Consider the following 11,331-nt stretch of genomic DNA (forward strand, 5'->3'; position numbering starts at 1 on the left):
ACACAGTAGACAGTATCACTACAAGCTGCTCCATAGATTCTAATTAGTTTGATTTATTTGCAAAAAAAATGATAACAGGTGAAATGCAGACAGTGAAAAACTATAACATGGTTTCCAAAGAATTTCCAGGTGAGGTGAAAAGGCCTGTAAAATGACCATTAAACAATTGTTTACTTTTACAGTTTTTACAACCAGGGCAGGGTAAGAGAGGAGGGTAGACAAGAGACAGCAATACAGAAGACTGTGAGACAGCAACAGAAGAGGGCAGACAAGAGAGACAGCAACAGAAGACACAGAAAAAGTGATGGAGAGAGGAAGAGGAGTGAGCACACAGTAGACTGTATCACTTAAAGCTGCTCTATGGATTCTAACTAGTGTGTGCATGTGTGTGAGAGAGAGGGTGTTTCGGTACTGTGTGATTCTTTAATCAATTTAGCTTATTGGGCAGGTCAAGTTGTTGAATGGTATGGAGGTTTTTGACAATACACTGTGGACAGTGGTGTAAAGTACTTAAGTAAATATACTTTAAAGTACTACTTAAGTAGATTTTTGGGCCTGTACTTTTATTTTACTATTCATATTTTTGACAACTTTTACTTTAACTTCACTAAACAAAATTCTGTACTTTTTACTCCATACATTTTCCATGACACCCAAAAGTACTCGACAGGAAAATGGTCTAATTCACACGCTTTCCAAGAGAACATCCCTGGTCATCCTTACTGTGTCTGATCTGGCGGACTCAATAAACACATGCTTCGTTTGTAAATAAATAAAAAATATACAAAATGTGGCTGTCTGCTTTGCTTAATATAAGGAATTGGTTTATACTTTTATTTTTACATTTGATACTTAAGTATATTTAAAACCAAATACTTTTAGACTTTTACTCAAGTAGTATTTTACTGGGTGACTTTCACTTTTACTTGAGTAATTTTCTATGAAGGTATCTTTATTTTTACTCAAGTATGACAATTGTGTACTATTTCCACAACTGACTGTAGATGTTTGTATTCCAGAGTAGAGAGTGTTCCAGAGTAGAGACCTACAGTAGCTACTGTAATTAAGTACTGGAACTGTCTGCTGTGGCAGGTACGAAGGTGCCAGTTACGCGAGAAATATCTTCTCTCAGCCGGGGGAGGATCCCCCAGACCTCCCTACTGGTTTGGGGCTAAACTCCGAATGTTTTCAAATCCTAGAAACGCCCCTGGGTGCAACGTGGGCGACAACATTGATATAAATCGGACTTGAATGTAAAAATCCATTGAGTACTCCCTACATGCTGATCATGACAGCTGCTTTCGCTGAGGCAGTTTGCTGTGAGATCCCTGCGGAGAGTGACAGGAGTCGTTATGCCCGAGTGAACCGCAGAGACAAAGGGCGGCCAATGTGCCTCACTCGGTTCGCTGCGCTTGTCTCTTTACTTCTGTCTTGTTTGGTACTCTTGCTAAACGCATATCATCATAAAGCTGCAGACTACCAGGTGAGCTTCTCATTCAACAGCGCACAAGTGTTATTCGATTAAATCAACCTGTTACCTGCAAATAATCCCGATTCAGAATAATTTATGGATAGTGTTGTGTGTGGTTAGAAACGAAACTGGTACAGTAGCCTACAGTAAATGTGTATAATTATTAGAGAGCCAACATCAGAACACGCTTGTCATTCTAATTGTGGTAATACTTGGGGACTGTATTTAGATCAATATATATATATTTAACCTCGCTATGGAACTCCCAATCACAGCCGGTTGTGATTCAGCCTGGAATCAAACCAGGGTGTCTTTAGTGACACCCCAAGCACTGAGATGCAGTGCCTTAGACCGCTGTGCCACTTGGGAGCCAAATCAAATACATTTTTAAGAGATTATGCTCATAAAATCTTAATGGATCTTGTGTTTTTATTTGTAGCACACTTCAGCTGGAGGTGATTCTATGGGTAAATTATTATTATGACTATGGTTATGATAATCTAATCATCATCATCATTATCATCATCATCATCATCATCACTGTCTATTTTATCCCACCATAGTTCAACAGCAGCAGCAAATTGAAAACAATCTAAGTGCCCATCTGACAGGTACAATTATGATACACACACACTATTCCTTGAAAGACCAATCATTAAGACTAAGCTAAAAAAGTAATGGCCTCTCTTGTCTCTCCTCCAGCTCCATACTCATTTAATCATTCAAAAGTGATATACCTTGAATGGGAGTACAACCTTGGACTTGCTCACCTTAGCGGCTTTAAGTATCATGACTGCGACCTCATCGTGCTCAATGATGGCATGTACATGGTTTACCTGCAGATCACGTTCCGAAGCCCTGGTCACTTTGTGTGTAACGAGGAGGAATCAGGTTTCATCCTCACCCAAAAAGTCATCCTGTTTGCAAAGGGCTACCAAAAAAACAGAGACCTGCTAACAGCATCTGACACAGTGGACTGCATTCCCAAATCGAATGACTGTCAGCCAACTGGTTCAGAGGGCTGCAAGGAGGAGTCAGGGACTCAGTACTGGGAAAAGTCTCTCTGCACGTCCGGGGTGTTTAAACTAAAAGCTGGGGACAGGCTCAGAGTGAGGAAGGGGGACAGGTACCATGAGCTGATGCTCCTTCAAGAAGACAGGACATTTTTTGGGGCACATCTCATTTGATGTTGTTCCCCAGAAAAAACAGGTGCAGGGATAATAATGGACTTATATATATATATATATATATAGCAGTATAAATAAATAAAAATAATAATAATAATAATAATAAAATTTAATATATATATATATTTTTTTATATATATATATATTTTTTAATTATTATTATTTTTATTTATACTGCTATATATATATGGTTGTTTTTGATTGACTATGCCATAACTTTGTTGTTTTCTGTGTCATCTCCATGATAACCTAACTTTGTGGAAATTAGTGTAATCACTAGCCACACTTAGACAAATGAATGTCTTTCCACTGTATACTTTACTTCCTACTTGGAGTTTTAATTTTATAATTATTTCATAATGTGTGTGAGAGAGCACTTGAAGAAGGAAATCAGTTGTATTATGCTCTCATAAAGTGTCCATAAATAACTTGTTGTTCAGTTAAACAGTGCATTAACACAGGCAGCGCAATTATGTTTCCACCAATCAGGTATTTTGACCAATCAGATCTGCTCTTTTGCCAATATCAAAGTGTCAAACAAATGTGATCATAATGTGATATAAGGAGAGGCTACTCCTTTACTCTGAAATGTCATACATTTTACTCTGCAACTCCAGTAGATTATTTGAATCAGTCTGTTTCATATTGTTTCACCTGGTCAGCAACAGAGAATTCAAATGAGCAGGTGTAACAGATGGGGATTTGTAACCTCTCTCCTCAGCCTGAAATGTCTCCCCCCGCACCCCAGAGAAGTTGCCAAGAGGGTAGTCACGTTTATTTGCAAGACAGAGGTCTCAAGTTCCAGTCAGTCTCAGTGTGAGCTGCTCTAGGAGAGAAAGTATAATAAGCAAGAACAGTGATGTCCGTAACACAGGCAATTAGGGAACTTTCTATCAAATTAGATTGATGATCTTACTCAATGCCTAGAAAGCCTTGTAATCAGTTTGTGTTAATGAACTTAGCCATGAGTAGAGTCTGACTGTGTCAGCTACAAATGTCCCTAAAGCTCATCCTGATCTTCTACTGTATAAAAAATTAAGTTATGTTTGATGTGTCTCCAGCAGAATAACAACAGGATGAACATGCAATGTGTTATTTATCATGTCAGCCTAACCTTACTTAAGAATGTAAGGAATGCACACTATTGCACCATTGTGATGGTCAACACCCATTGTAAATGATGATTAACTGATACATGGCTCACTGTGTCACGCCCTGACCAGAGTATTCTTTGTTTTCTTTATTGTTTTGGTTAGATCAGGGTGTGACATGGGTGATATATGTCTTTTTTGTACTGTCTAGGGGTTTTGTAGGTTTTTGGGGTTGTTTAATGTCTAGGTGTTTATATATGTCTATGGTTGCCTAGATTGGTTCTCAATTAGAGGCAGGTGTGTATCGTTGTCTCTGATTGGGAACCATATTTAGGCAGCAATCTTCTTTGGGTATTTTGTGGGTTATTATCTATGTCTAGTTGCATGTGTCTGCACTAGTATTATATAGTGTCACGGTTTTGTATAGTTTGTTAAGTGTTCTTCGTCTTCATTAAAAAGTATGTATTCATCTTACCGGGGCGGCAGGGTAGCCTAGTGGTTAGAGCGTTGGACTAGTAACCGGAAGGTTGCGAGTTCAAACCCCCGAGCTGACAAGGTACAAATCTGTCATTCTGCCCCTGAACAGGCAGTTAACCCACTGTTCCCAGGCCGTCATTGAAAATAAGAATTTGTTCTTAACTGACTTGCCTGGTTAAATAAAGGTAAAATTAAAAAAATTACGCCTCTTTACGACGAACGTGACACACTGTTTACACGGGGTGAGCAATAGTAATATTCCCACTGTGATTGGGTTCTGCACCTCTCTGCTCGAACTTAGTGTTGGCTAAGAGTTTACATTGATGTTGCAGAAAGTAAGAAAAACTAAAGTTTTAATTTTCACATTCACATTATTAGGCAATTGTCTTCACTTCCATTTAAAATAAGTCTACCCTTTACGACCTGTACCAATATCTGGGTACATTTCTAGTGTGAAAAAGGTGTAGCATTTTAATAAATCTTTGAATACAGTAAATGACTTTGAAACATGTAAAATATAATTCATCCCCTCTTATGAAAGAAGAAACTTACCCTCACATTAAAGGTTTGCATGGTGACCCTAAAAGGAATAACAAAATGCATCATGAGGCTGTAATAAGACACCAGAAGCATTGGTGGGCTACATAAACAATAAACATGTCAGGAGAGAGGGGGCGTTTTAATAAAGTGATGGAGTCCAGGTGAGTAAAATGAAGCGCTGATGCGCATAACAATGGGGTGGCATGTAGCCTAGTGGTTAGAGTGTTGGGCCAGTAACCAAAAGGTTGCTAGATCAAATTCCTGAGCTGACAAGGGAAGAATCTGCCGTTCTGCCCCTGAACAAGGTTCCCACTAGGCTGTCATTGTAAATAAGAATTTGTTCTTAACTGACCATCCTAGTTTAAAAAAAATTAAAACGATGGTGACCGGTGTGCGTAATGATGGGCAGGCTGGCCGCGGGCGCCTGAGAGAGGGAGTGGAAGCAGGCATGACAAAACATGTGGGTTGGGTTTTAGGGGGGTGGGAATGGTATGATAAATATAATTTCTATGGGAGTAAACTGCACATGCCATTTTGTGTTATTGCTGCCAAATACTTTAGGGAAGGAAATAAATACCAGTCTTTAAAAAAAACTGAGTGGGTTGTGTTGAAAAGTGGAATGGAATGTAAATAACCTCATTACTGAATCATGGAGAGAAAGAACCTTATACAGTGCCTTCGGAAGTATTCAGACTCCTTGACTTTTTCCACATTTTTACGATAAAGCTTTATTCTAAAATGGATTAAATTGTTTTTTTCCCTCATCAATCTACACACAATACCCCATAATGGGCTCCAGAGTGGCTCAGCGGTCTAAGGCACTGCATCTCAGTGCAAGAGGCATCACTACAGACCCTGGTTCAGACCCCAACCAGCTGTAATATTAACATGTGTAAACATACTGAATTATAATTGGATGCATTTTACCTCCGTATCCTATGATTGGTTAAGACCACCCAGATGTTTAGGTCATGGTCAGTTGATCAGTTGATCAAAACAAGACACCAGCTGTGAGTGGGAGTCCCATAGGGCGGGGCACAGTTGACCCAGTATTATCCGGGTTTGGCCTGGGTAGTCACTGTAAATAAGAATTTGTTCTTAACTGACTTGCCTAATTAAATAATGACAAAGCAAAACATGTTTTTGAAAATTTTGCTAATTTATCAAAATAAAAAAACGGAATTATCACATTTACATAAGTATTCAGACCCTTTAATCAGTACTTTGTTGAAGCACCTTTGACAGTGATTACAGAATCGGGTCATCTTGGATATGACGATACAAGCTTGGCACACGTGTACTTGGGGAGTTCCTCCCATTCTTCTCTGCAGATCCTCTCAAGCTCTGTCAGATTGGATGTGGAGCGTTGCTGCACAGCTATTTTCAGGTATCTCCAGAAATGTTTGATCGGGTTCAAGGCCAGGCTCTGGCTGGGCCACTCAAGGACATTCAGAGACTTGTCCTAAAGCCACTCCTGCGTTGTTTTGGCTGTGTGCTTAGGGTCATTGTCCTGTTGGAAGGTGAACCTTCGCCCCAGTCTGAGGTCCTAACCTGCTCCAGAGCGCTTTTCATCAAGGATCTCTCTGTACTTTGCGTTGTTCATTTTTGCCTCAAGCCTGACTAGTCTCCCTGCCGCTGAAAAACATCCCCACAGCATGATGCTGCCACCACCATGCTTCACCGTAGGGATGGTGCCAGGTGTCCTCCAGATGTGATGCTCGGCATTCAGGCCAAAGAGTTCAATCTTGGTTTCATCAAACCAGAGAATCTTGTTTGTCATGGTCTGAGAGTCTTTAGGTGCCTTTTGGCAAACTCCAAGTGGGCTGTCACATGCCTTTTACTGAGCAGTGGCTTCAGTCTGGCCACTCCACCATAAATACCTGGTTGGTGGAGTGCTGCAGAGATGGTTGTGCTTCTGGAAGGTTCTCCCTTCTCCACATTGAAACTCTGGAGCTCTGTCAGAGTGACCATCGCTCAGTTTGGCCGGGCAGCCAGTTCTAGGAAGAGTCTTGGTGGTTCCAAACTTTTTCCAATTAAAAGTGATGGAGGCCACTGTGTTCTTGGGGACCTTCAGTGCTGCAGACATTTTTTGGTACCCTTCCCCAGATCTGTGCCTCGACACAAAACCAGTTAAAAAAATATGGATAAGAATAAGAGATAAAAGTAACAAGTAATTAAAGAGGAGCAATAAAAAATAACTTCCTCTGACACGCCTAGTATAGAGGTCCTGGATGGCAGGAAGCTCGGCCCCAGTGATGTACTGGGCCATTTGCGCTTCCCTCTGTAGTGCCTTGCAGTCGGAGGCCGAGCAGTTGCCATACCAGGCAGTGATGCAACCAGTCAAGATGCTCTCGATGGTAGAACCTTTTGAGGATCTGAGGACCCATGTCAAGACTCCTGAGGGGGAATAGGTTGTGTCGTGCCAGCTTCACGACTCTCATGGTGTGCTTGGACCATGTTAGTTTGTTGGTGATCTGGACACCAAGGAACTTGAAGCTCTCAACCTGCTCCACTGCAGCCCCGTCGATGAGAATGGGGGCGTGCTCGGTCGTCTTTGTCCTGTAGTCCACAATCATCTCCTTTGTCTTGATCACGTAGGGTGAGAGGTTGTTGTCCTGGCACCACACGGGCAGGTCTCTGGGATGATGGTGTTGATGTGGGCCATGACCAGCCTTTCAAAGCACTTCATGGCTACAGACGTGAGTGCTACGGGTCGGTAGTCATTTAGGCAGATTACCTTAGTGTTCTTGGTCACAGGCACTATGATGGTCTGCTTTAAACATGTTGGCATTTCAGACTCGGACAGGAAGAGGTCAGAGCCGGTGTTCTCGATCTTAGTCCTGTATTGACGCTTTGCCTGTTTGATGGTTCGCCGGAGGCCATAGCGGGATTTCTTATAAGCTTCCAGGTTAGAGTCCAGATTTTTGAAAGCGGCAGCTCTAGGCTTTAGCTCAGTGAGGATGCTGCCTGTAATCCATGGTTTCTGGTTGGGGTATGTGTACATGGTCACTGTGGAGACGACATCATCAATGCCCTTATTGATGAAACCAATGACAGATGTGGTGTACTCCTCAATGCCATTGGAGGAATCCCAGAACATAATCCAGTCTGTGCTAGCAAAACAGTCCTGTAGGTTAGGATCTGCTTCATCTGACTACATTTTTATCTAGTCACTGCTGCTTCCTGCAATTATTTTAGCTTATAAACAGGAATTAGGAGGATAGAATTATGGTCAGATTTGCCAAATGGAGAGCTTTGTATGCATCTTTGTGTGTGGAGTAAAGGTGGTCCACAGTTCTTTTACCTCTGGTTGCACATTTAACATGTTGATATAAATTAGAATAAGTTTCCCTGCATTAAAGTCCCCGGCTACTAGAAGCGCCGCCTCTGGGTGAGCGTTTTCTTGTTTGCTTATGGTGGAATACAGCTCATTCAATGCTATCTTGGTGCCAGCCTCTGACTGTGGTGGTACAGTTGAAGTCAGAAGTTTACATACACCTTAGCCAAATACATTTAAACTCAGTTTTTCACAATTCCTGACATTTAATCCTAGTAAAAATTCCCTGTCTTAGGTCAGTTAGGATCACCACTTTATTTTAAGAATGTGAAATGTCAGAATAATAATAGAGACAAATATTTCTTTCAGCTTTTATTTCTTTCATCACATTCCCAGTGGGTCAGAAGTTTACATACACTCAATTAGTATTTGGTACGATTGCCTTTAAATTGTTTAACTTGAGTAAAATGTTTCGGGTAGCCTTCCACAAGCTTCCCACAGTAAGTTGGGTGAATTTTGGCCCATTCCTCCTGACAGAGCTGGTGTAACTGAGTCAGGTTTGTAGGCCTCCTTGCTCCCACATGCTTTTTCAGTTCTGCCCACAAATGTTCTATGGGGTTGAGATCAGGGCTTTTTGATGGTCACTCCAATACCTTGCCTTTGTTGTCCTTAAGCCATTTTGCCACAACTTTGGAATTATGCTTGGGGTCATTGTCCTTTTGGAAGACCCATTTGCGACCAAGCTTTAACTTCCTTACTGATGTCTTGAGATGTTGTTTTAATATTTCCACATAATTTTCCTTTCCTCGTGATGCCATCTATTTTGTGAAGTGCACCATTTTCAGCTTGCAAGCCTCTCCCTTTTTCCTCCAAACATAACAATGGTCATTATGGCCAAACAGTTCTATTTTTGTTTCATCAGACCAGAGGACATTTCTCCAAGAAGTACGATCTTTGTCCCCATGTGCAGTTGCAAACCGTAGTCTGGCTTTTTTATGGCGGTTTTGGAGTAGTGGCTTCTTCCTTGCTGAGCGGCCTTTCAGGTTGTCAATATAGGACTCATTTTACTGTGGATATAGATACCTTCCTACCTATTTCCTTCAGCAATCGATGGAATCGATTTGCACTTTTCGCACCAAAGTACGTTCATCTCTAGGAGACAGAACACGTCTCATTCCTGAGCGGGTATGACGGCTACGTGGTCCCATGGTGTTTATACTTGAGTACTATTGTTTGTACAGATGAACGTGGTACCTTCAGGCATTTGAAAATTGCTCCCAATGATGAATCATACTTGTTGAGGTCTACAATTCTTTTTCTGAGGTCTTGGCTGATTTATTTTGGTTTTTCCCATGATGTCAAGCAAAGAGGCACTGAGTTTGAAGGTAGGCCTTGAAATACATCCACAGATAATCCTCCAATTGACTCAAATTATGTCAATTAGCCTAACAGAAGCTTCTAAAGCCATGACATCATTTTCTGGAATTTTCCAAGCTATTTCAAGGCACAGTCAACTTAGTGTATGTAAACTTCTGACCCACTGGAATTGCGATGCAGTGAATTATAAGTGAAACAATCTGTCTGTAAACAATTGTTGGAAAAATTACTTGTGTCATGCACAAAGTAGATCTCCTAACCGACTTGCCAAAACCATAGTTTGTTAACAAGAAATCTGTGGAGTGGTTGAAAAACTAGTTTTAATGACTCCAACCTAGGTGTATGTAAACTTCCGACTTCAACTGTATGTATGTAAACAGTTACAAATAATATAGATGAGAATTCTCTCGGTAGGTAGTGTGGTCTACAGCTTATCATGAGATACTCTACCTCAGGTGAGCAATAGCTCGAGACTTCCTTAGATATCGTGCACCAGCTGTTGTTTACAAAATACATAGACCGCCGCCCCTCGTCTTACCAGACGCCGCTGTTCTATCCCGCTGTTACATCATATAACCAGCCAGCTCTATGTTGATATTGTCGTCGTTCAGCCACGACTACGTGATGCATAAGATGTTACAGTTTTTAATGTCCCATTGGTAGTTTAATCTTCCCAATAACTTGTCCATTTTATTGTCCAATGATTGCATGTTTGCGAGCAGAATTGAGGGGAGTGGGTGTTTATTAGATCGCCTCCTACTCCTCAGCAGGCAGCCCGACCTCCGGCCTCTCTTTCTCCGCCTCCTCTTCACGCAGATCACTGAGGTCGGGGACTGTTCCACAGGGAGCCGTACATCCTCCACCTCGGGCTCGTCAGAGTTGTGAAAGAAGGAAAAGGATTCTGCTCGTCCGTGGTGAGTAATCGCAGTCCTGATGTCTAGAAGTTATTTTCAGTCATAAGAGACGGTAGCGGCAACATTAATGTACAATTATTTAAAAAAATATATATGTTACAAACAACGGAGATAAACAAACAAAAAAAACAATTGGTTGGGGGCACATACAATGTCTGGCTTCTGCTCCAGCGCCATTTGATCAATTATGTAAATAAGGTATTTATGTTTTTAATTTTGTATACATTCGCAAAAATGTCTAAAAACTTGTTTTTACTTCGTCATTATGGGGTATTGTGTGTAGATTGCTGAAATTATTTTTTAAATCCATTTTAGAATAAGGCTGTAACGTAACAAAATGTGGAAAAAGTCAAGGGGTCTGAATTCTTTCCAAAGGCACTGTATGTGCATTTTGAAAAACAAAAAACTTTATAAATCATTATAAAAGTATGGAAAATAAGTATAAAATCAAAAACTAGCAACTATAATTGAAAAGTAGAAGTGTGATGACAATCTTTTAATAATGACACTTGATGTGTTATATATAAAAAATGAGAGAAATACAAATCAGGTCCATAATGATTGGCACCCTTGATGTAGATGAGCATCCATGGAATAAAATACAAATCTTAAAACAATAGGGGTCAAAATGATTGGCACCCCTGTTTTCAATACTCGAGCACCCTCCCCTTGAGAGGATAACATCACTGAGCCTTTAATAGACCATTCCTCCATACAGACAAATTATGGACTGCCCTCTTCATTTCAAACCACAGGTTTTCAAAGGGGTTCAAGTCCGGAGATAGATGGCCATTGTAAAATGTTGACTTTGTGGTCCATTAATAATTGTTTGTGGATTTTGATTAGTGCTTAGGGTTATTGTTTTGCTGGAAGATCCAATTGCGAACAAGTGTCGGCCTCCTGGCAGAGGCAACCAGGTTTTTGGCTAAAATGTCCTGATACTTGGTCAAGTCCATGATGCTGTTGACCTTAACAAGAGCCATAGGACCAGTGGAAG

At 40.9% G+C, this 11,331-nt stretch overlaps 1 protein-coding gene across 1 annotated transcript; it reads left to right on the forward strand.

Moving 5' to 3' along the window:
• The first annotated feature begins 1,288 nt into the window (after positions 1–1,288).
• Positions 1,289–2,723, forward strand: LOC139411973 (tumor necrosis factor ligand superfamily member 15-like). The gene is made up of 4 exons (XM_071158741.1): positions 1,289–1,483; positions 1,911–1,938; positions 2,035–2,082; positions 2,174–2,723. The coding sequence occupies exons 1-4, from the start codon at positions 1,289–1,291 to the stop codon at positions 2,656–2,658; spliced, it is 756 nt and encodes a 251-aa protein (XP_071014842.1). The 3' UTR covers positions 2,659–2,723.
• The last annotated feature ends 8,608 nt before the right edge of the window (positions 2,724–11,331 follow it).

The sequence above is a fragment of the Oncorhynchus clarkii genome, chromosome 6 (assembly GCF_045791955.1).
Source record: "Oncorhynchus clarkii lewisi isolate Uvic-CL-2024 chromosome 6, UVic_Ocla_1.0, whole genome shotgun sequence".
NCBI lineage: Eukaryota > Metazoa > Chordata > Actinopteri > Salmoniformes > Salmonidae > Oncorhynchus > Oncorhynchus clarkii.

Coding starts and splice junctions, on each gene's coding strand:
- LOC139411973 (XM_071158741.1), top strand. CDS start 1,289: ATGACAGCTGCTTTCGCTGAGGCAGTTTGCTGTGAGATCCCTGCGGAG. Junction 1,939..2,034: donor AGCTGGAGGTGATTCTATGG/GTAAATTATTAT, acceptor ATCCCACCATAG/TTCAACAGCAGCAGCAAATT. Junction 2,083..2,173: donor TCTAAGTGCCCATCTGACAG/GTACAATTATGA, acceptor TCTCTCCTCCAG/CTCCATACTCATTTAATCAT.